Source organism: Alligator mississippiensis, chromosome 12 (assembly GCF_030867095.1).
Source record: "Alligator mississippiensis isolate rAllMis1 chromosome 12, rAllMis1, whole genome shotgun sequence".
NCBI lineage: Eukaryota > Metazoa > Chordata > Crocodylia > Alligatoridae > Alligator > Alligator mississippiensis.
The window spans coordinates 10896447-10921501 of NC_081835.1; the positions used below are offsets into that span (position 1 = coordinate 10896447).

Genomic DNA, 25055 nt, shown 5'->3' on the forward strand with positions numbered 1-25055 from the left:
CACGTGTTAGTTTAGTTATTCACCGGTTATTAATCTTTTCAGTTCAGGGTCAAATTTCCCTGTCTTCAGCATTTTTCACAGTGCCTGAAGATGTCCAGAGTGTTAAGAGCCTCCAGAAGTTTGATAGTTAGTCATCAAAGTTTCAGGTGCTTTGGCTTTACATCAGTATGAAGTCCTTGTGGAAACACTACATTGGAAAGAAAAATAAAGGGGGAAGGAGTGGGAGCTTGTCTGAAAGGTTACATATTCTCGGGTTGATTTCCATTCTTCAATTAGACATCAAAACCATTCAAGTGCCATTGAAGGGGTTTTTTTTAATCTCCCTTCATTGTCTGGTTCCACAATGTCTTTCATCATTGTAAGTCTGGGAAAGGTTGTTAGACCCAAGCTCTGCACAACACAGGCTATAAAAATTTCTCCCAGTCATTCCTACATTGTGCCCAATAACTTGTGGTTGAGCAAGTTGATGCTTTGCCACATTCCCTGGTCACCAGTTCCAGGGTTTATTACCCATGCAGTTGAGACTTTAACTTTTAAAGGTATGTGTTTGAAGGGTGCAGGCACATTGTTGTGGTTCTCATGGGGGACTTCACTTGCCCTAACATCTGCTGGGAGGGCAGTACAGCAGTGCGCAGGCAATCCAGGAAGTTTTTGGAGAGTGTTGGGGACAACTTCCTGGTGCAAGTGCTGGAGAGACCAACTAGGGGCCATGCTCTTTTTGACCTGCTGCTCACAAACAGGGAAGAATTGGTAGGGAAAGTACTAGTATAGATGGCAACTTGGGCAGCCGTGACCATGAGATGATTGAGTTCAGGATCCTGAGGAAAGGCAGGATGGAGAGCAGCAGAGTAAGGACCCTGGACTTCAGAAAAGCAAACTTCAACTTGTTTAGAGAAGCCATGGGCAGAATCCCCTGGGAAGCCAGCCTGAGGGGGAGAGGAATCCAGGAAAGCTGGCTGTGCTTCAAAGAAACCTTACTGAGAGTACAGGAACAAACCATCCTGATGTGCAGGAAGGCTAGCAAGAATGGCAGAAGATGAGCTGGGCTTAGCAGGGAACTCTTTAGTAAACTACATCACAAAAAGGAAGCTTATAAGAAATGGAAACTTGGACAAACAACTAGGGAGGAGTATAAGAGCATTGCTTGGGCATGCTGGGATAATGTCAGAAAGGCCAAAGTACAATTGGAGTTGCAGCTAGCAAGGGTCGGGAAGGGTAACAAGAAGGGTTTCTACAAGTATGTCGGTAGCAAGAGGAGGATCAGGGAAAGTGTGGGGCCTTTACTGAAAGGGGAAGGCAACCTAGTGACAGCAAATGCAGAAAAGGCTGAAGTGCTCAATGCCATTTTCACCTGTCTTCACAGGCAAGGTCAGCTCCCAGACTACTACACAGGGCAGCTCAGTCTGGGGAGGAGGTGAGAAGCCAACAGCGGTGAAAGAACAGGTTAGGGACTATTTAAAAAATCTGGATGTGTACAAGCCCATGGGGCTGGATGGGATGCACCTGAGGGTGTTGAGGGAGTTGGCTGATGGGATTGCAGAGCCACTGGCCATCATCTTTAAAAATTCATGGTGATTGGGAGAGGTCCCAAATGATTGGAAAAAGGCAAATATAGTGCCCATATTTAAGAAGGGGAAAAAGGAGGATCCAGGGAACTACAGACCAGTCAGCCTCACCTCAGTTCCTGGAAAAAATCATGGAGCAGATCCTCAAGGAATCCATTTCTAAGCAGTTGGAGGAGAAGGTGATTAGAAACAGTCAGCGTGGATTCACCAAGGGCAAGTCATGCCTGGGCAACCTGATTTCCTTCTATGATGAAATTACTGGCTCTGTGGATGCAGGGAGACTAGTGGAGGTAATGATATACCTTGATTTTAGCAATGCTTTTGATACAATCTCCCACAACATTCTTGCAGGCAAGCTAAGGAAGTATGGGTTGAATGAGTGGACTGTAAAGTGAGTAGAAAACTGGCTGGAGCATTGGGCTCAGAGAGTATCAATGACTTGGTGTCTAGTTGGCAGCTGGTATCAAGTGAAGTACCCCAGGGGTCTGTCCTGAGGCTGGTTTTGTTCAATGTCTTCATCAACACCTGGAAGGTGGCACAGAGTGCACCCTCAGCAAGTTTGCAGATGACACTAAACTGCGGGGAGTAGTAGATATGCTGAAGGGTAGGGCTAGGACCTAGACAAATTGGAGGATTGGGCCAAAAGAAATCTCATGCAGTTCAACCAAGGACAAGTGCAAAGCCCTGCACTTAGGACAGAACAGTCCCATGCACCGGTACAGGCTGGGGGTGACTGGCTGGGCAGCAGCTCTGCAGAAAAGGATCTGGGGGTGACAGTGGTGAATAAGTTGAATATGAGCCAGCAGTGTGCCCTTGTTGCCAAGAAGGTGAAGGGAAGTGATTATTCCCCTCTGTTCAGCACTAGTAAGGCCACATCTGCAGTACTGTGTCTAGTTTTAGGGCCCCCCACTATAGAAAGGATGTGGAAAAATTGGAAAGAGTCCAGTGTAGGGCAGTGAAAATGGCTAGGAGCTGGGGTACATGACTTCTGAGGAGAGGCTGGGGGACATGTGGCGCACAGCATAGTGGCATGTAGCTCATTGCATGCAGCCCCTGCTGGTGTGGCCCTTCAGGCATGTTGCCCCCAGGGTTTAAAGGCTAGAGTATCCTTGGTGCCTCGTTTTTGGAAATGAAGGGACTGGTGGAGAGGCATATTCCCTCTGTGTCATGAACAAACTCTCTCTCCCCATAGCACAGATCTACCCTGAGCTGTAAGTGGGTGAATTTGCCTGAGTCATTCAAATGCACATTTTCATGAGCTTCTTCCCCTGGTCCCATTTACCTGATTAGGCAGCCTTTACAAGTTTGATAAAGTTTGTGAGAACGTGACTGTTGTTGAGCGTATTTGTATTAGATCCCCTGCTAGCTGTGCTGGCAAAAATCTTACTTCTTCATGCACATTTATAAAGCCAATTGATGCATTTACTTACTCAGTGTTTATTTTCACAGTCCAGACTGCTATCACATTGCTGTCAGGGACTTTTCTGGACACTGCACTTGCTCTGACACCCTTTCATCTTAATCTTTCTCCTTGCTTGTCAGCAGGCCTTTTTGTCATCACCTTCCTGCTTTTTCACAAGCCACAACTGCAAGTTCTCCTTGCTCCATTGCCTGTCGAAACACAATAGGAGTTAACTTACATTGTCTCATTGATACCTAATAGTGCCAAGCACCTACATACCCCATATCCATGAGAATTAGTCAGCCCTATCATTGGAGGGGGAAAAGCTAAAGTAATATTATCATAATGCAATATTTTAGTTGTAAACAAGACTGTCCAGAAATGCCACTCATAAAATATATCACCACTGATTGAAAATATATATGCCCGCTCCTGCTGTATTTCACAGTACTGTGCAGGTAGAGATATGGCCCAGGTCATTATATTTTGATTAATCCTCCTTTCATTTCTTTTAAAATTTTGGATAGTTTTTGCCTAGAACAGACTTAAAAAATATGCTTTGAAATTCTACCCCGGCACATTCCCTGTTAGTAATTCAGTGTGGTTTGATATCTCTAGTATCCTATTGTATCCCTGAAAAAAAATGGCGAGGTCATCTTTTAACTCTGAGCTTGCTTGATGTTGAAGGCAAAGATCAGCAAGCAAAGCTTCAAAAAATGCATTGGCATGACCCCAAAATGTGAAGGTAGAAACCTTTTGATTATTCAAGCAAGAAACTTCAACCAGGAAAACTTTACAATTCTGGCATTTTCGCAAAGGAAAGAAAAGATACAATATTCCTGGAAAGCAACAGTCTTTTTGACAAAACTGTTCCAGTGCGCAGCCAGTATTTGCTTTAGTAATAGATTCCCAACCTCATATACATCCTAGGCTAGCATGAAAAGTCTGGGAGTGATTCTTGCTATAGCTGTCAAAACACTGTTCCTTACCAATAGAAACTATTTGAAAAAATAGTAATATTTGTACAAGGTTTCTCAGAAAGACATCAACCAAGCTAACCATAAACACATTTCTCAAAAGATCAGCCTCAAAGTAATGAATCCAACTTAAGCCTAAATTCTTATATATTAAAACTGTACAAATGCTTCAGCAATAAATACAAAACATATTTTATGGACCAGAGTTTTAAGAGATTGCTCTTACATTTGCTAAAGCAAAGCAATTAGATAGATGGGTAAAGCTAATCTTTACCCTTGCAAATCATTCCAGGGACACAAGTGCAGGCATAATTTTTGCACCTATGAAAATGAACGAGGGGCAGAGGCCATGCTAAAAATATGGCTCTATATCCACTTGTGTCATGTGGACAGCTCTGTGCATATCAGGGTCAACTGAAGCCTATAAAATCAGACATGAAAACAAATCAATATAATGTATTGGCCTACTCTTCTTATTAATTGAGGTATATTCTTCCGACTGGAAAAATGCAGTCAAAGGTGAAACCCTTGTGCACTCAAGTGGAGTTTTTAAGGGCTGTTATTCCTCCTATTTGCAATCTTTTTTGCTAACATTATGTTAAACACCCGAGGCCACAGAATGGCTGGCCCCAAATTACAACTACTGTTTAAGTCCTCAGACCTACATAAGGGATGAGAAAACCTTAATGGCACTTCTACATAACCTTGGTATGTTTTATCTGATCTCGGTACATTAACAACAAAGGCAGCAGTCTCTCTATGTTCAGTGTTGGACCCGACCCTTTGTGCTTGGCTTTGCTTTCCTTTATCTTAGTTGCTTGTTTGAAGCATCTGGTAATTGAACATAAACCCCTGCACTTGAGCATTCATGCTTGAACCTGAAATTACCTTGTCATCTACACTGGCTTTCATTAAGCTGCTAACAGATGCCCTGGCATGCTCCAATCACAATACGTGGTACAGGGAGTCAGATCCTCGTGTGCTGAAATGGCTTTGGTCTATATGGCAGCATCCTTTCCAACTCAGAATAAATGTCTCTTGTACTCTCTAGCAGGCACTTTGGCTAGTATGTGCCTGAGTAGCTTGTTGCTGTTTAACTCAGACATTGCCTCTGAGTGTAATACATGGCTTCCAAATGGCTCATATGGCAGTTGAAGAACATATACATGTTCCTGTGCAAAGACTCCCTCTATTTCTTCCACTTAAAGAGCCAGACCAGGTTGATCCCCCTATAACCAACGCTTGTTACGGTTCTTTTCTGGCTTATTCATGCCCTTTTGCAAGTACTTTCTCCCTTTAAAGTCATGGATATCTTCTTCAGCAATTCCTTGCAGGTGAGGATGATTGTCTTATCGTCTTATCTGTGTGTCCAAAGATGGCTGATGAGGCCTATCCAGGATCGACAGGCTCTGGTGCAGCTCAGACATGTGTTTCCATTTGGGATGGGTGGTGCTGGATTCTTGATATGGTCCATGACATGTTGTTTCTGCTGCACCCATTTTTCCATCTCCTGTTGTTGTCATGAGGTTTCAAAGTACTGAGATCCTTGCAGCAAACTCCACCTCCATTTGGGGTGGTCCTGGGCAATATCAGTTGACATCAATGTTGCATTTTTTTAAGTTGCCCTTGAGAACATCCCTGAAGTGCTTTCTCTGCTCTCCTCTTGAGCACATGCCTTAGCTGGGCTGTGAGAATAAAATTTGCTTTGGTAGTCTGGAGTTGGACATCCGGATGACATGACCAGCTGAACAAAGTTGATGTCAGATGATCACCACCTCAGTACTCATGCTGTTTGCTTGCAAGAAGACACCAATGTTGGTGCATCTGTCTTCCCACTGGATTCAGAGGCTCTTCTGCAGGTAGCATTGACGGTACTTTTCCAACAACTTTAGATGTCTCCTGTATGTGGTCCATGTCTCAGCTCCATACCCCAAGGTAGAGATCATGACTGCTTGATAAACCATGAACTTGGTTTCAGCTCTGTCACAATCTTCAGGTGTCCAAAGGCTGCACTTGCACAGTTGAGGCAATGTTGGATTTCTTCATCCATGTCAGCCTTCTGTGAGAGATGGCTCCTGAGGTACGGGACATACTCGTGATCTCCAGAGTCTCACCATGGATCTGGATTACTGGAGCTGGAGACTGTTCATTAGGAGCGTATTAGTGGAGGACCTGAGTCTTCTGGACCTTAGTCTTCTGGGACCTTAGCCTCAGTCCCATTTTCTTGTACGTTTTGGTAAAGACATCAACAACTGCCTGAAGGTCTACTTCCAAGTAAGCATACACTACAGCAACATCAGCATACTGGAGCTCAATGATTGCAGTTGGGGTGATCTTGGTTTTGACTTGGAGTAGTTGGCTGAGGTTAAACAGCTTACTATCCATTTGGTAGTTTACCTCTATTCCAGCTGGAAGCTTGTTGGTGGTCAGATGTAGAACCCTCCTGAATTGTTTCCTTCCACTTGCTGAAGAGCTCCTCCCAGAATCTCAGGGTGTGTTTTAGGGCATCAAGAGGCACAACAGACATAATCTCCACAGCTTGCCAACTGCAGGAGAAATGCAAGGAACAGCATACACCTCTGCACATGGCCTTCTTTGACCTCGTGAAAGCTTTCAACTCTGTCGGCCAAGAAGATCCTTCTGAGGTATGGATGCCCACCAAAATTTATCAGCATTCTTTGCCTGCTCCATGATGGTATGTGAGTGGTGGCGCTCAGTAATGGATCTGTTTGAGGTTAAAACAGGAGTTAAGCAAGGCTGTGTCATCGCTCCAACACTCTTGTCAATATTCCTTGCTGCAATGCTACATCTGACCACCATGGATATCTAATAAGTACTTTGTTTCCTAGGGAAGAGTGAGGGAAGGAGAGAGGATTTGGGAAATATACCACAGACGTTTTACGGAGAGTCCCTTTTAACAGTGATTAGTTTCCATGAACTGAACATCTGGGAACACCATTGCAGTTTGCCATTAAAGTTCCAAGGAGTATGATGAAGAATGTCTTGCACTGGAAAGCTTGTCTTGCATTTGAAAGTTGGTCCAGTACAAGGTACCACTCTAAGAAATCCTTGCCATTAACAAGTCTTCCATAAGGTGAAAGTGATGGGGTTTCAGAGAAAGAAAGAAATACAGGCAGTCCTCGACTTAGAACGTTTCGAGTTACAATGTTTCACACTTACAACATTTATAATTTGAAACCCTGTTTCAACTTTATGACACCAGTTTCGACTTTACAACACTTGATCCAATGTGACGCCACGCCGGCGAACAAGTTTACTGCGTCGCTTGTCTCCCTGGAGAACATCTGTCCAAACTTCCTTGGGCACTTTCTTTAAGAAAGCAGACAAGACTCCAGAAAAACCTGCAGCCAAGACTCGTGAAGAGTCCAGCCAAGAACCCTTCAAAAAGTCCAACCAAGAGCCCTTCAAAACATCCATCAAAGTCACCTCAAAGAAGTCCTTCCAAATCAATATGATTGCTATTTACAATATAAATACATTAATGTAGTTATATTACTCATCTATAATTGATCAAATACAAAATTCTGGGGTATTTTTAGTGAAAATAGGGTATTGGGCCTTGGCTCAGGAACCAATCCCCCATTTGTAACATTGTTTCTTATGAAAAAATTGGTTCCGAGTTACAACGTTTCGACATAAGACGCCGTTTTCAGGAACCAGCGTGTCATAAATCTGAGGACTGCCTGTAGGTCATTTGGTTCTTGGTGCCCCTAGGTACAGTCCAACAAGATCAATAATATTAATATGCCTAAGATGGACTGAGATGCTCAGCTCTCTCTGATTTGAGATTGACAGTGGGAGATATGAGTCCTGAGCACATTGCAAATGGGAATACAGTCTTTTGGGTTATAAACTATACAGTCCTCTGCCATCCAGGTATTGTAAAGCTTAGTTTGCTATTTGCTAAGTACTTTAGTACTCTTCACCTGGAGGCATTCTCGTGATTAATATTCTCAAACTCTTTTCCTTGGATGTAACTTTCACAGCAGGTCAGACTGAGAGTGAATACGCTTGGAATGGGACCTGAATAGCCGTGTAGTGGGAACACCCCAGCAAACCAACTGCGCAATTCGTGACCTATTTAGTAACAAGGCATCAACTGTTACCCACAATAGTGTCACTTCTTATCCTGCTTTCAAGTTCTTCCTTCACTAATAGCTAATAGCCTTGTGTTGCGAACTGATTTTTAAAAACACATCTGCTTCCAAATGTCGACCTCTGATTTATGTTGCTTATGTTGTGCCACTGCAGATTGTGTCCCACTGTGTCCTGTATTTGAGATCAATATGACACAAAACAGCCCTGTGTGATCTACAACAAGTGAATGCAACAGTGCAGTGCAGGCTTATTCTAAACAGCCAATGTATCCTAATGGACACCCAATCAATATAAAAATCAGGGTGGGATGGCTTCTTTTCAAATTGGATAATTTGTTACCTTCAGACATTTGTTAGCCTAATGTTAGCGATAAATACAACTAGGTGATTTACAGCTAGGAAATGTATCACGACTTCCGAAGTGAGACATGAAATCCAGTGAGAACTGCCAGAGAAGATTTCCTTTTGGTAGGCTGTGGTAAGTGACAGAAGCAATGCCGGTGATCACAGCTGTATCTATGACAAATGCTACCCTGCTTTATTGTTCCTCCTCAATTTGAACGTCCGTAGGAAAGTTCATGCTAAAATTTATGGAAGCATACGAAAAATAAAGTAAACTAATCGGATATAAACGATACAGCCACACAGCTGTAAAACTGAGCGGGAGAATGCAAACACAGGTAGAAAAAAGCTTGAATACGTTTTTACGCGTTCTTTTGGATGCATTATGTTGGTGTAAATCAGCATAGCTTCACTGAAACCAAGCAGCTGAGGACCTAATGCCATGAGCATAGTCTCTTCTCAAATGATCTAGGCTTCCACTACATGCTAAAAATGCAGCCAGTTCATGAACTATCAGTTTTTGTTGCTGGCAAAAAAAAACCCCTGTGTGTAAAATCAGAAAGCAACATTTCCTTCACACAATCAGCATTAAACTGCAGTTCTAAAAATTGCTGACATGAAGAAAGAAGGAACTGTTTTCCTGTTCTTCTGAGCTTTCAGTGACACCTACAGACAAGAGAGCAAAACAGTCATAGACAGCATATGTACAGTTAAACCAGATCATAATTCACTTCTGTAACTGTAATAATTATCCAGTGAAGACCTTCTCTTATTCTGTTGCCAATATCCAAGTCTCTCACTATGCACAAGGTATGAGTTTGGATACGGAGATATATTAATCTACTAGACTTACACATTTATATGCCTATAAAACGTGCTGTTTCAGCCCGTCACCATTTTTAATTAATCTTTCCCTTGTTTGTTTCCAAAACCAAAAAAATAGATGCTTTTTCTGCTTGATCGTAGTTTTCCTTTTCCCTCCAGGGAGAAACTGAATCGTGCAGCTTATTGCATCCATGAAATAATGCCAGCTGAACTTTCCCTCAATTCCCATTGCACAGCTTTGATTGTCCCTTGAGTAATTTTTAAGAACTAAGGTTATAATTTCCTAAGCATTGCCCTGATTTGTAAAGTGCTTTGTGGCCTGATGAAAGTGCTATAAAAGAGTTAAGTATTCTCCATATTATTAATATTTACCTGTGAGTGGATGTTTCAGTTTTACTTTCAAGCTGAACTAAAATGCACAGAAGGATTTCAAAAAGTAAATGTCAATTTGAATAGCAAACAGCAACTGTTTTACCCTATACACATTTATCTTTAAATATATGCTGCCTTGCTACTCTTCCTCTATTTAAAAATTTCTTGAAGAAACCCAAGGAAAACAATATGTATGTATGAGGACATCATAGTAGAAGAACAAAAAAAAATCATCTTTGTTTATGGTATCTAGATAAATGCTTTGCCTGCCTAACATAGTGGCTGGATACAGTAAAGAATAAATAAATCCATACGTCCAAGGCAAATTTGACTAGCTCATAAAAATCCTTGAACAGTTGTAACTCACTTTGAAATTTGGAGGCTAACCAGCCCAATTCCAGTGTCATTAAAGTACTTTCCGTAATTAAAAAAGAGCTTCATGCTATGGATTTTAACAATGCAAATCTAATAACTTTGATTACTATTTGGTTGCCTATTGCCAAGGTGCCTACACTTGGCTGCCCTCAATTGGCTCCTGAATAACACTTTCTATTTGCTGCTGTAGCTCTGGTTATTAAATGGATCCCCCCCCCCCCCTTATTTTTTCAGTCTGTGAAAAGAGATGGGTAAGCATTCTCCTTGGGGTGATTTGTAAAGTGCAGCACAGAGGACTCGCATTCATGCTAAATATGACTAGGGTCAAAGTCTTGTCTGTGCTCCATTCAGGTGTCATTTGTCATCAAGCTCATTCAGCCATTCACAGAAAAACAGTGTGTTAAAGTATTATATTGCTGTGCTTTCTGACATGATTGGATTAAAACCCTAGGGCCTGATTTTTGAAGGTGTTGAGAGCCTGCAGCTCCTAAGATTTCCACTGAAATTGTTGCTAAATGGCTCTGCAAATCAGGTCTTTGCCGCACAAGAATGTATATATTTCCTGTTTTGATCACAAAGGGAGTCAGTTTGTGCCTTACTTTTATAATCATCATTTCTTGCACTTTCACAGGATGTGTCAAGTAAACTAGGACTAGCCTCTAACAACTAGACACTAACGCTAGTTTAGGGCCAAATCCTACAAGATACTTCCTGGGACTCGAGTAGATACTGTGTGTAGGATCAGCACGCTGTGTAGAGGTGCTCGTTTCTTCTCAGGATCATTCCCTTCAATAAGCATTTCATGGGCGAAGGTTTGAAGGATGCTTCCTATTATGATGAAGAGGTGGAGAGGTTTTTCTGGAGGTATCTGGCTGACCAAGTTTCTGATGAAAGGATTATTTTAATGCTTCTGAGATTATAATGTAGCAGAAGAGCAGCTAGAGCCTTAAATAGGTACATCTTTTAATTTTAAATTTAAATAGATAAAATATTGATATGGGGTGGGGACGGGACTTATAAATTAGGCTTTCCTGTGAAGAGCTGAACACCCTTATCTTGCATTACTTTATTTCATAGGATCTATGCCCACAGGCCTTCTGAGGAGAGGCTGAGAGCCATGGGACTCTTCAGCCTGGAGAAGCGAAGGCTCAGGGTGGACTTGGTGGGTGCCTATAAGTACATCAGGGTGTGCATCGGGAAACTGGGAGAACATCTGTTCACCAGGACACCCCAAGGGAAGACGAGGTCTGATGGTCACAGACTGATGGAAGACCATTTTAGACTGGACATAAGTAAAACTTCTTTACCGGCCGAGTCTCCAGAGTCTGGAATAGACTCCCCCCAGAAGTGGTGCAAGCACCTACTCTGCATACTTTTAAAAAAAACGCTTGGATGCTGATCTTGCTGGAGTGATCTGACCCCAACTGACTTCCTGCCTTTTGGGCAGAGGGCAGGACCTGAAGATCTCATGAGGTCCCTTCCAGTCCTAATGTCTATGAATCGAGTACCCTTAGCATTAATGTGTCATGGGACATACCTGGATTTAGCGGGCAGAAGATGTGTCTACATTGCAGTCACTGCTTGGACTGCTGCCCATGTAAGGTGTGTAGGTACCAGTAGTAGTAAGGTACCATTCGGAGTCTAGCTGCAGCAGGACAGAGCTCGGCACCAGTGGCGAAATCTATCTAAGAATCTGGGTGAATACTTCAGCAGTTAGTCCATGCATAGCCCCTTACTCCTTTGCTAACACTCGTAGCAGTAATGAAGCTACCTAGTTTAAAGCTACCCTGGGTATGTCTACAAGAGCTGCATTTGCTTCAGTGCCTGCAGTGCTTACTTACACAGCAGTGTCGATCTAAAGAGCGATTCTTAGGGTTTGTCAACACTGGGGGACTTTTCATTAATGCAGTTATATTTTTATACCAACTCAGATGAACACATCAGACTCACACAAGAAGTGGCTCGAGCCCCTGGAGCTTAATCCAGTAAGAAAAAAAGATGGTCCTGAGACAGGCCTCAAAATCCTGGTCTTCTCAACAGTATTATCAAGACCAGGTTGCCATGGGCTCTGGGTAATAATTCAAACAACATTTTAATGACTTGAATGCATACTGTTTTTCACCTGAGGAACCCAAAATACTTTGCTCACATTAATTAATTAGGCCTCACGATGCCTAGCAAGGTAGACAAGTATTACTTCATTTTACTGAAGGAGAAACTGAAACACAGATTAATTAATTCAATTTGCCCAAGGCAACACAGTCAAGTCAGTGAGGACTTGATTTAAAGCCTGTTGAAGTCAGCAGGAAGTCTGCTGCCTTCAACAGACTTGGGTGAAGGCTTTAGAAGAAATAGGAATAGACCTCAGATCCCCTGAATCCCAGCCTATTTTTTAAAGCATCCAAATGTCCCAATGAGTTTTATAGGACAGTCCCAAATTTCAGAGCCATTTCCTGCAATCTCTGAAGAATCTCTGCATTGGGATTCTCCCACGTTTGAAAAATTGATGTGAAATAAGCTGATCCCTTTGAGTGTTCCCAAGGCATTAGGCAGCATCCTGCTCCAGCAGCTGAGAGGTTGAAGCCGTGGGCCCGGGGCTGCCTCCTGAACTAGAGACTGCACTCTGTGCAGCACTGTCCTGGGGCTAACTAGTTTTGCCTCTCGGCAGCTAATTAACCTATCTACATTACTGAACAAAAAGCATCAATGCTAACAGGAACTGAAAGTAATGTGGGCTCCTTCTGGCTTCAGAGGTCTGAGGGGTGTCTGCAACCATGTCCTGGATGTTGCTCCTTGAAAAGTGATCTTTCTCATTTTTCTGCTCAAAACACCTGGCTTCCGTATACTCTCGTTACCTTTTACTGGCAACAGGATTCCACCGTCACCAGTATTTGGCCTAGCAGTTAATGGTCTCTTACTAAATGGCAGTGGGTAGGAGGGAAAGGGAATTGCTCCAAGAATAAGATGGGGCAAGTGTGGAAAGGACAGATGGAGCAGTGAAGGTATGGCGGGGTAGAAAACGGGGTCCATTGTGATCATCCTTTCAAAGTGCTCTCCCATATCAGCATCAGTCCCATAGCAGTCAGACAATAAAAGCAGCAGTATCAATAGGCAAGAGGGACAGCAGCCTTGTTTCAAGCAGCAGGGAGAATGAATAACAAGCTTGGTATTTTACTACTGTAGCTGTGTGGAAAGGACTTTTGGAATAAGCAAAATGTGCGAATGTGTATTTCTGGCATTAAGGCTCATTGTTAAGCAACCTTTTTTTTCCCTTTTCTTGTCCTTTGAGACCCTTTTAAAAAAAAATACTGCATTTTTGTCAACCGAAATGAAAGACAAATGGTAACTTTGGAAGCAAAGGGAATTGAGGGGCACAGATGGGGAGCTGGAGTCTGCATAATGTGTCATGGCTCATCTTTCTCTGCCACCATTTTGTTGGTACTCTGGGAATAGAGTGAAAAATTGACAATTAAACTAGTGGTAAAGGATCCATGTGAACTCCAGCTGTGAATAAGGGATTAGTCCCAAAGCACAAAATGGAGTCGTGATATTCTGCTTCCCATATTTAAGGCACACAACTCCCTACTTGACAAAGACTGAAGATAGTTCATTCCTGTTTTTGCTTTTCTTCATCAAGTCAGTGTTCAGAAAATAGCACCGGTTTCATCCTTCCCTGTATTTCATCACCAAAAGCTTACCTGGAAGAAGCCCTTATAGGTAGAAGTGAAATGGCTAGACAATTTGTGTTCATCTGGTGGTTGACTTTTCTTTATACAACCATAAATAAACTTGGCAATCTGGTATAATGGTGCAAATTAGTGGCAGTTTTTCTGAGGGCTTTCTTAGTTTCTTCATTTCTTCAAGGAATGGGTTTGAGAACATCAAACACTTTGCCTTACAAGGCACTAAATCACCCTACTGAATAGTAAGCCATTGGATAGAAGCAATAGTTGCTTCTTCTCTACCACTCTCCATTGTTAGCTCTCAAAGTATTTTGCAGGGAAAGAAAAGGATCTTTATTCCTCTCTTATAAAACAGAGGAATGAAGCCTTCAGGAGTAAAATGATTTCTCTGAGATCACCAGCAGTTTGTGGCTCTGGTTTCTTGAATTCCAGTTTGGTGAGGTATTAACTTGGCTACCCCTTTCAGTCCCTTTCCTAGCCTTAGCCAGGTTAGCTCTGTATTTCATTTCTGGGTTCATAAACATCTAATCTCCCGCACCTTGTTTTTAAATGAGAGATAAAACAGGCTGTTCTGTTCTCTCGTTATCTTTCCTTTTTGTGCACCTGTTTCTACGTGGCCAGGTTCTGGCTGCAAGTGAGCATTGTGAAAGATTTACCAGTGTATTTTTCAGTCCTAGGAAGCATCAAAAACATTTCCACCCAGTTTTACAGATGCAGTTGTTCAACAATTATCCCATTAAGCATCTTCCTAATTCTTAAGTGCCTGTCTTAACTGAACCTTCAAACCTCTTAAAGTTCATCAGTTGTAATAAGCTGCTTAGCATTGTTTTAAGCCCTTGAAATCTGTGTATTTCTCAAGGAAGGGGGATTCATTCTTCTTTTGTCCTTTCTGATTTGTTGTTTATAGATCCAACACGGGTTATGGTGCCACCTTTCAGCATGGATGTCACTGTTGGAGAAAGTATTGTCCTGCCTTGCCAGGTATCTCATGATCACTCGCTAGATATTATGTTTACTTGGTCATTTAATGGACACCTCATAGACTTTGAAAAAGACGGGGATCACTTTGAAAGAGTTGGAGGGGTAAGTATTAATATTAAAACAGTCCCCAAAAGCCATTCACCTTTTCCACTGAAAGCTTCAGTAATGACCATAGATAACATAGAAAAGGAACCAAACTTAACGGGAAATAGAACGTGTTAATATATCCAGGCTGATTGATATTTGTCTTGTGCTTTACAGGCTACAAAGAAAAACGTTAGGCAAATATTCTAGTTTGGTAGTATTTCATGGAGCCCAATATTAATGGAATTCCTTGAGCAATATCTTCTCATGAATTTTAGGAGCAATATGTTTTTTATGTCAGTGAATCCCACCAGTGCTAATGGGAGCTATGGCACATTCATTATTCCAGTTCATAGAATATAGACTTTTTTTATCTTCCCAGGAGAGAATACTCTCCTTAATATTTTTCCTCCCAGCTGAAGGAGCAAAGCATATACTAAACCACTGTAAAACTTTGCATTCACCAAGGCAATTATAATTTTGTAGCAGCCCTTTCCCAGAGATCTCAAATCTGTTTGATTACTCTTTGAAATAATCATGTTTCCCTAGTATCCTCACTTTGTGATCCCTCTTGTGACCAAGTTACTTCTGCAAGCTAAATATTTTCCCCGTACATTGAATAATCCTGCACAGCATCATCAACAATATTGGGCATGGGATCAAGGGTTCTTTATTTTATTGCCTGAGTTTTACCAAAGGATGGTATAGAAGACTGAATACCACTTATTTATATATATATATATATGTGTGTGTGTGTGTGTGTGTGTGTGTGTGTGTGTGTGTGTGTGTGTGTGTGTGTATTTGCTTACATGAAAATCAAAACCGTGACTTTCAAACTTTTATAGCAATCAAAGGGTACCTTAATTATAGGTTACAAACACCATATCTGGAAGTAATGATACCAAGTAAAGAAGTCAAATCTGGAAAAGGTTCTAGACATCTTGTGTGACAATTAAAATGAAAAATGGCTCATTATACTGTATATTCCTCAAGGCAAGGGAGATTCATTCTTCAGTCATTAGGAAGCATCTATCTAAAAATATTCTCCACTATTTTCTGAACAGTTGTTTTAAAGGTTCTGGGGATAAAAAAAGTCTTTTTCCTCTGACTCACCAATTCATACGTAGCCTCCAAAGTTGTTACCATCTGATAACTACCTACCAACGTGTGAGAAATGAGTCCACATTCTTCCGGACAAGTGTTTGGATCAACTCAGTAAACTAGTCCTGTAATTGGCACTAACTGACATCCTTGTTAGCAACCCAACTCATAGAGCCTGAGTGTTAAATGGACACAGAGAATGAACTGCCCTCTCCCATCTGTTGAACAAGCTGAGATAAATTGGCATGACACCATGAGGAAGCCTGTCCTGCTGCCTGTGCTGAACTTTGTTGCCAATGGAAGATTTCTGTCCCCAGAGTTGTAAATCCAGTGCTTAATATGTGAGCAGAACCAGGGACCAGATTGAGAATTTTTCAGTACATCCAAAGGGCATCAACCTTCAGGTCCTATTAATACAGGGCTAGGCTCCCATTTATGCACCTAAAATGGCCATTTCCTCTAGGTGCTTAAACTAGACAGGAGCTTTTGGGACACATCTGTGCAGCTTTCCTGGTGCTCCTGCGCATGCTGGTGAGAAGCCCAGTCCCACTTCCCCACTCACCGTGTGCACATGTGCAATCTGCAGGTGAAGAGGTGAGCCCTCCCTCATGGCTTCGCCCCCCTGCTGGTGTCAAGCACATTGGGGAGGGAGCTCTCAGAGGATGCTCCCGGGGTGGCTTCACTGCTTTATTTCCTAGTTTGGAAAAGGTGGATCGGGCTGTGGCTCAGCAACAAGTTCATGTCCTCGGAGAAAGCCATTGAGTGTTAGGCTTTTCTGAAGATCAGTAATGAACAGGCCAACATCCTTATTCCTTTCTAAATGTGTAGGGTATTGGGCCCAATCAGTAAAAATCAATTAAATCAATGGGGCTAAGAACAGACATTTGGGGAGGTTAAATCAGATTCAAAACGGCTGCCTGATTTAAACTTAGCTCATTCGGGTGCTCTCAGTGACCAGCAGTCAGTGTAAACCTGGAACTGAGCAGAAGTTCCATGCACACAAACTGGGCTAAAAATTGCAGAACCCGATATAAGATCAATCTGGATCTTCATAGCATCAGACTAATTCGATTTCGGTCAAACCAGTGCATGGACCTTCTGTCCACTTCCCTCGCACAGCCCCAAGGTTGGGAAAACCCAGCCGCTTGCCCCAGCCCTGGGGCTGCTCTTTTCATTGCATCTCCCGCTTCACTGGTCTGTTTTGTGCCCCCCCCCTTCCCTGTTCACCACCAGCCATCTCTCTCCACCCCCATGCCACTTGGAGTGCAGCCACTTTTATCAGTGTTTGCCACTGCCAAAGGCAAGCAAGTAAGTCCCTGTGCAGGGCAGGAGGGATGAGGACCCACCCCACCCATGGGTAACACCTGCCCCCCGCACCCTGCCGATGGGATGCACCTGCCCTCCCTACCCTACCCTACCCGCAAGTTGTGTCTGATCCCTCTATCCGTCGCGGCTTGCATCTGCCCCCATCCCCCAGTGGACCCCAGATCCTCTCCAGCCTGCTGGCCTCCCGACCCTCTGGCTAGACCCTCCATCCTGACTTACCTGATACTGGGCAGCCATTTTTAATCAAGTTAACCTCCCCCTAATGCCCCCGAATGTCTGTATTTAGCCTGGGAGTTCTTTCATTTAGCTGAGTACGATTAAGAACAGTTGTATTTTCCTTTCTCTGAAGGATCTACTGCCTGGCAGGCAAGACAACCGGATGAGCACCGTAGGGCACCCAAACTCCTTTCACAGTACCTTGTCTGTAGGCATAAGCATATGAACAGAAGACATGAGTTTATCCTGCACCCACCAATACATGTTAAATTTCCTTATGCATTTTCCTACTCCAAAAATAGAAGCTAAATTCTTTTACACTGAGTACTAAGCTACTACAGTTTAGCTTTTATTTTCTGTCGGGTACGAGCATGTGCACAAGGACACACACGCGCGCACACACACACACACACACACACAAACACACACGTACACAGCCCCCTACTCCTATCCCATTTCCTCTGGGAAACGGGTCATGTGTCCATATCCTGTGAAAGTATATTTGAGGTTTGACTTTGTAGATTTATGCTAGAATTTTCAAAGGATCCACATCTCTTTGAAGTTTAATGGAAATAGATGTCTAATTACAAAGGAGGTTAGCTGGCCATACCAGCTACAATAAATAGATAGGGTCAAGGTCCTGTGTATGCAGGTTGGAAATAAGCTCTCCAGGAGATTAGGAGTAAAGAAGAATAACATTCTACTTCAGTTCAAAGTTTTAGAGTCTCCTTTGAAATGTAAATATGGGCGTAAGGTAGGGCTAGAAGAATACAGGGTAGATATGCACCTGATAGACTAACTAAACAAGACATGTAGTAAGCATAAGCTTCCATGAACTCAAGTTCACTTCATTAGATGCTAGAAGTCTCTTTAGAATCACAGGAAAATAGGACCATGGGAGGTCACCTAGTCCACCCATGCTCAAGGCAGAATCATCCCTGTCTAAAACATTGCAGTCAAGTGTTTTTCTAACCTGCTCTTAAAATATTCCAAGAGTAGAAATTCCACAACCTTTCTGGGTAGCTATTTTACTATTTTACTATGTTCATAATAAGAAAAGTATTCCTAATATCTACCCTAAATTTCCCTGGCTGCCATTTAAGATCATATTATTTCTTATCCTGTTCCCTGCAACTAAAGTACTGAATTATATCAGTACTTGTTCTCTCTGCTGAGACTGTAAACCAAGAGACCACTTTATAATGTGGACTTCGGAATAAGAAATACAACCAATAAGACCACAGCCATTTCACTGTCTATAGGCCCTGAGGGTGCATCCCCACAAGCAGAAACATGCATTCCCCAGGGACAAATAGTAGTGGCATATATTTGTGCTGCTGCCAGTTGTCCCTGCATGTGCGCTCTGGCATGTGGCAAGTTGCCCTGGGTGGAGCAGGAGAGGCTGGGGCCAACACCTCGACTGGCCCCAGCAGTTGTACCTGGGGACCTGGAGGCCTCCCAGGGCTCCAGCAGTAGCAGTCCAAGTACACAGAGCCTGGCCGGCAGCCAGAGCATGGCTCTGGCTGGCCAGGTTCCAGTTTTGGGCTGCACATGCTGCCAGCACATGTGCCACCCCACTTTTTTTCTGGTGCAGGTATTTTTGACACTGGGAGCTCCTGGTATAAAAAAACCCCGCCGCGCTACAAATTAGCAGAGCAGCAAATGCTTGCGTGTGCAGTATGTTCGGTTTGCAGCACCATGCGTGGGTCTACAGCACCACAAACTGCATGTGCATATTTGTGGGGACACGCCCTGAGAGTGCCTAGCCATTAGGACCGTTGAGAACACAAACACGTAATCGCTTAGGCTGTATGTAAAACACAGCAACAGCCACCACTTACATTTAAAAACATGCAGGGAAGGAGCATGAAGATATTGTGTGATGCCCTATAGGGCTGTGTGAAGCTTCAGTCCCTGATTCGATTCAGTGGCCGAATCTCTGAATCCAAATCGAATCAGAGGACCCTTTAATCTCTCCAAATCGAACTGGAACCCTCCAAATCAATTTGGAAAAATTCAGAGATTCGGACATAGAGACAACTTTAAATTTTTTTCTACGTATCTCTAGGTAGCAGTGGCTCATGAGTGCTGCAATGCTGGGGCACATGGAGTGCCCCACAGAAGCACGGGGGCCTCCCCAGCACGCTCAGCAACAGACCCGGAAGTGGACCAGAAGCACTTCTGGTGCACTCCAGGTCCACCGGGGAGCGTGCTGGGGGGCCCTCGGCTTGGTGACTAGTGCCTCCTGGGTCTGGTGGGGCACCTGGGGTCCCCCTGCAGCCAATTGCTGAGCCGGGGGACACGGTGGTGGGGGGGCCCAGTGCACTCCCCGGCAGACCCTGAAGTGGACCACAAGTACTTCTGGTCCACTTCCCGGTTTGTCCCTGAGCATGTGGAGCCCCCCTCCCCCCGCACTCCTGTGGGACACGCCGTGTACCTCAGCATCACAGCAATCACAAGCTGTGCCTACTACCTCAAGGTATGTTGATAAAAACATTTAAAGCTGTGTGTATGTCTGAGTCACTGATCCTCCAAATCTTTAGATTCAGATTCAGCTGAATAGAATCAGGGACAGTGATCCGAATCAACGAATCGAATCACTGTCCCTGATTCAGGCTGAATCTGATTCGACGAGGGCCCACTTTGCACACCCCCACCATTTTATACAATAGTTAGAATAGTTAGTATTGCTGGGATGTGGCAGTTTCTGGTTTTCTCCTCCTTCTGCTTCCCCAGCAGAGGGTTCAGACCTGGGAATCCAAATTGCCCTTCAGTGCAGCCCAGAGATAGGTGTCAAACCCAGGGGCAGAGGCAGGTAATAGAAAACATGTCTATGGTCAATGTTTCCTACTGACTAGTTCGGGTAGGTCCTCACTCAGGTACCTGGCTGCTGTGAATCTGATTCTGAGGGGCCTGCCTCTTCCCTATATGTTTCACACGAAACTTAGGCGTCTAATTTAGGGTTATGGATCCCACACTGAGGTCTGCACCTAAAAAGTTTAATGCTATATCTTAACACCCAGGTCCCTTGATTTGTCTAACCCTAACTTTTTTCTTTCCATTGAAAAGAAAACTTTTTAAAAAAGAAAAATTCCATTTAAAGCCATCTAAGCCAGGCATTCTTGTCTCAGATTCTTGTCTGTACTCTGATACATGGCTGGTGAATACTTGCTAATTTACTGCATTTTCACCTAACTCTTAAAGTGCATGTTATTTCAGGTTTTGTCACTGGTTTTAATTTTTATACTTAGAAATATCAGCTTTTGGGAGTGGTATATGATCAGCTCTCTAAAATATGTGAGGAGGGCATATGTGACAAAGAAGCTTACAATAGAAAATAAATACATGAGTCTTTCCCACTAACCAAATTTTTCGGATTTATATATCAGAGGGACACAAATTGGTAACCTAGCTGTAAAGTACTTTCCAATTGAATCTTCACAGGCAAGACAGGGATTGAGATGTGTTTAAATTTGACTAGGAATATTTTCAAACCACTCCATCAAGATCCGTTGCAAATAACAAAAAACACTGGCATTAAAATTTGCTTTTTCATCATGTAAATTAAAATTCCAGTGACCCTGGCACAGGATAGTATTTTCCCATGCAGACCAAGTCTGTGTGTCTTATCATATTAGATGCATTTATACCCAACTGTGGTAGAGAAGATGGAACATGATATGTGATAATATAGAGAAATATTGCCAAAAAAAGCAGTATTAATCTTGCAGATTATGCCCACATTGTGGACAGAAAATTCACTTTCATTTAGAATCTCAGTGCTATTCTTCACGGTTCCTGATTTCATCTTGTTTAACCTGCTGTATTATGTGCAGTTCCTGTAAAGGTTTAATTTCCAACCAAGCTATGGTAGAAAAATGTCTCTTCTCATTTATTCCTCCTTGTGGGGGTTTTTTGTTTTGTTTTTGGTCCACCTACCTTCAAGATATCTAGTTGGGCTGTGCAAAGCTTCGATCCCTGATTCAATTTGGCAGAAATTCGGACCTATTCAGTGGCCGAATCTCCAAACCCAAATTGAATCAGGAGACCCTTTAATCTCTCTAAATCGAATTGGAACCCTCCAAATCGATTCGGAGAGATTCAGACTTCTGGTCCAGTTCTGGGTCTGCCAGGGAGTGTGTCAGGGGACCCCTCCCCCCCCAGCTCGGTGACTGGTACCTCCTGGGTCTGGGGGGACACCCAGGGTCCCCCTGCAGCCAATTGCTGAACCAAGGGGGCACAGGCAAGGGGGCCCAGTGCGCTCCCTGGCAGACCTGGAAGTGGACCAGAAATGCTTCCAATACACCTCTGAGTTCACCGCTGAGCATGCAGGGTGTGGGGGCACGCTCCTGTGGGACCCTCCATCTGCCCCAGCATCACAGCATTCACGAGCCATGGCTGGTACCTCAAGGTATGTAAAAAAATAAATAAATAAAAAACATTTAAAGCTGTGTCTATATCCAAATCAGCATCGAATCTTCAGATTTGAATTCAGCCAAATCGAATCAGGGACAGCGATCTGAATCAATGAATCAAATCACTGTCCCCAATTCTGGCCAAATCCGAACTGAATACAGCCCATTTCACACACCTCTAGTATCTAGCAGAAAAGATGGAAGAAGTCAGATAAATTTTGACATTGGCTTTCTTGGATATTTCAGAAAGTCCAACTCTCTGCTAACTTTTAATTGGATAAATAATCTCAGTTTACATTTGTCAAAAGTGAAATAAAATGCTGAAGTGAAAAGGAAATGCAATTTATGAGCCTCATTGTTAGTGTTTTGGGGGATATTTTTGGAAGAAAAATCAGTAGAAGATGCTCTGAGGTGCCAGGCGCGAACCTGGTGACTGTGCTTTATAGCCCTACAAAACTAAATTACAAATTTTGTTAATATGCTTGAATGATGATACAGTGATCATGATCTAAGCTTAAGATTTCTAACATATTGAAAGCCTTGTGTCTGGTGAAGGGTAGAGAAGTATTTTGAGCCACATATACATAAAGAAGCATAATTAGTTCTATTCGACTGTTAATCAGACATGCATTTGGTGTTTAGAAAACAAATTACTGCTGTTCCACACTAGGTGATGCAAGATTTCCTTAGAGAGTGCTGTTCTCGTGATCTTTAATACAAAAGCAGTGGGCAATCAAAATACTGGCTGTATTACAAGCCTGTGAAACTATTGCAGATGCTTCATAATTTGGGCTGGTTTTCACTTACGAAATAGATGGCGACAGACTTAGACATCTGACTGCCAATGAAGGCTATAAATTGGATGGTTGAAGAGTTAAATGAGGGATCAGAGCAAACCTGCTTTACTTAAGTTTTGCCACATCATTTTAATGGTAAACTATTTAACTGACCCAAACCAGATTCCCATGTCCCTTGTAGTAGCCGTCATTTTAGAAGTGCTACTGCTCTTATCTTCAAGGCAGGCTCACATATATTTAATAGGCCATGGCTTGAATTACTAATGTTTTCATCAGCCGGTGTAAAATAAATCCATTAGTCACAGTGTCCTTCATGCGATAATGATGTTTAGAGCTCATTAAAAAGTAATTGTAACCACTTTTCCCTACTTTATCAGCAGGATTCAGCTGGTGATTTGATGATCAGAAGCATCCAGCTGAAGCATGCTGGGAAATATGTCTGCACGGTGCAAACAAGTGTGGACAAGCTATCGGCTGCTGCAGACCTGATTGTAAGAGGTATTTGAATTTTGTTGCTGCTGCTGTTGTAAAATTATTTGTTGTGCTACCTGCTGCTATTCGTAAGACAATGTGTGGGCTCAGAGCGAATCCCAGTGTCTTAGTAATTACTGTAAGAAATGAGCTCTGAGAGGTACTACACAGTACCTTCCCAAAGAGTACATAGAAATATACTTTACACACTCATGCATATACACAGTATGTGCATGTGTGTGCACATACACACATGTGCATGTACGTATGTGTGTGTGTATACATGCACACACTATATATATACTATATATATACATATATAGATATAGAACATATATATGTGTGTATGTGTATATATGTACATGCACACTGACACGCACACATATATATATTTATATATATGTATATCTAGATATAGATATAGATGTAGATATAGATATAGCTATAGATATAGATATCTTCCTTTGGGGGATAATGTGTGCGCACATATAGATAAGGTTCTTCGGGTAAATGTGAGATCTTTTATTAGGCCAACTAAATAGTTGGAAAAATTGTCCTTTGCAAGCTTTTGGGCACAAGCACCCTTCCTGAGGCATAGGGAGAGTCTGTCTATCCTAGATTTAGTGTGATTTAGTAAAATCACAACTGTGGTAAAGTTCAAAATTAAAATCCTACTCATTGTATGTAGATGATGTGTTAATATGACCTTTCATTTAAATGCTTTATTTTGTTCCCATTCTGGATAGCGAGCATGAGTATTGCCTGGAGTCAGTGTTCTGGGGACTTGTGAAAAAAATTAAGTTTCAGCTAAACTAGAGGGTCACTAAGGAAGACCATCTTAATCACACAAGATACTGAGCACCTACAGTTCCCAGTGACCTGAGCAGCTACTGATGGTGCTTGTTACTTCCCAGGAATAGATCCCATGTCCCAAAAGCTGTATCTGCAACCTACATCAGTTACTTGCTTGGTTAAATAGTGTCAGAAAAGAAGTCATAATCGGAGACCAACAGGATTCTTCTTCTCTGCAAACTTGTTCAGTCAGGTTGGCTTTATGCAGTTTGAAGAGAAGCTTGCATTACGATCATCAAAGGGAAGTGCTTAGCATTCATTGCTACCTGTGTGCAATGAACATCTTGCTTGAGGAATTGTAATGTTCACCCCTTTAAGAATGGGAAAGTTGAAATTCTTAGCAAATGCAATATAGAGGCAATAGCAGAGTCTAGAAGAGCAGAGTTTCTCAGTCTGTTCTTTGTGAGCTAAATGATACTGTTGCTGCTATGAATGTATCCTCCATTTAATGAGGATGATGCCCAGATCAGTCATTAAGGACCTATAAATTAGACTACTAAATTAGTAGTAATTGAAGCTCTTAAGGGATATTGTACCCTTCCTTTTATGGGTAATACTGTTAAAGAGACCCAAAAATTAGTAAGCACCATTCTTAAAAGAACATAGTTTAAGGAACCAAGCAACACAGTGATTCATCTCTTACGTTCCTAAATTCTGAATTTCTCTATATTAAAATGCTGAGCTTTTGGAAGCATTTAGCTCCACCTGTTGGAAGGGTGATCATAATATTCATGGTTTCTCCTCCTGAAACTACAGGCACATGCTGATGGCAGCTGTTGATGGAATGGCATGTGCCAGCTCATTGAATCATTATCTGCAAGGGCACGTGTGAAGTTAAAACTTATTAATTGCTATAACTGATATTCCCCGTCTAATAGATAAAGCTGCTATGCACAGCCCCAGGGAACTGAAGTATTCCCATTCCATCGCTGTTTCATATTTTTTGTCAGTGCGTCATTTCAGATAAATAGCTTTCCACAAACATTTCAAAACCGTCTACTGATGAGAGCTGGTTGGGTAACTTCCTTAGGACCAGATCTGAAAACAAGAACATGATTCTCACAACAAAATGACCACAGCAATAGTAGAGAGTCACATTTTTATTCCCCACAAAAGCACCAGTTTAAAACATTTCCCTCCAGGTCTGTTGTCC

General features: G+C 42.5%; 1 protein-coding gene across 10 annotated transcripts in view; it reads left to right on the plus strand.

Annotated features, from left to right (window-relative positions):
- Positions 1–25055, plus strand: part of CNTN4 (contactin 4) — a 586961-nt gene that overhangs the window by 545315 nt on the left and 16591 nt on the right. For 7 of the 10 annotated variants that reach the window (XM_019499786.2, XM_019499792.2, XM_019499790.2 and 4 more), the window contains 2 exons: positions 14567–14742; positions 22957–23077. In XM_019499786.2, the coding sequence (XP_019355331.1) occupies positions 14567–14742; positions 22957–23077 (297 nt within the window). The remainder of the gene's footprint in view (positions 1–14566; positions 14743–22956; positions 23078–25055) is intronic. The other 3 variants (XM_019499789.2, XM_019499793.2, XM_019499794.2) reach the window with 3 other exon arrangements.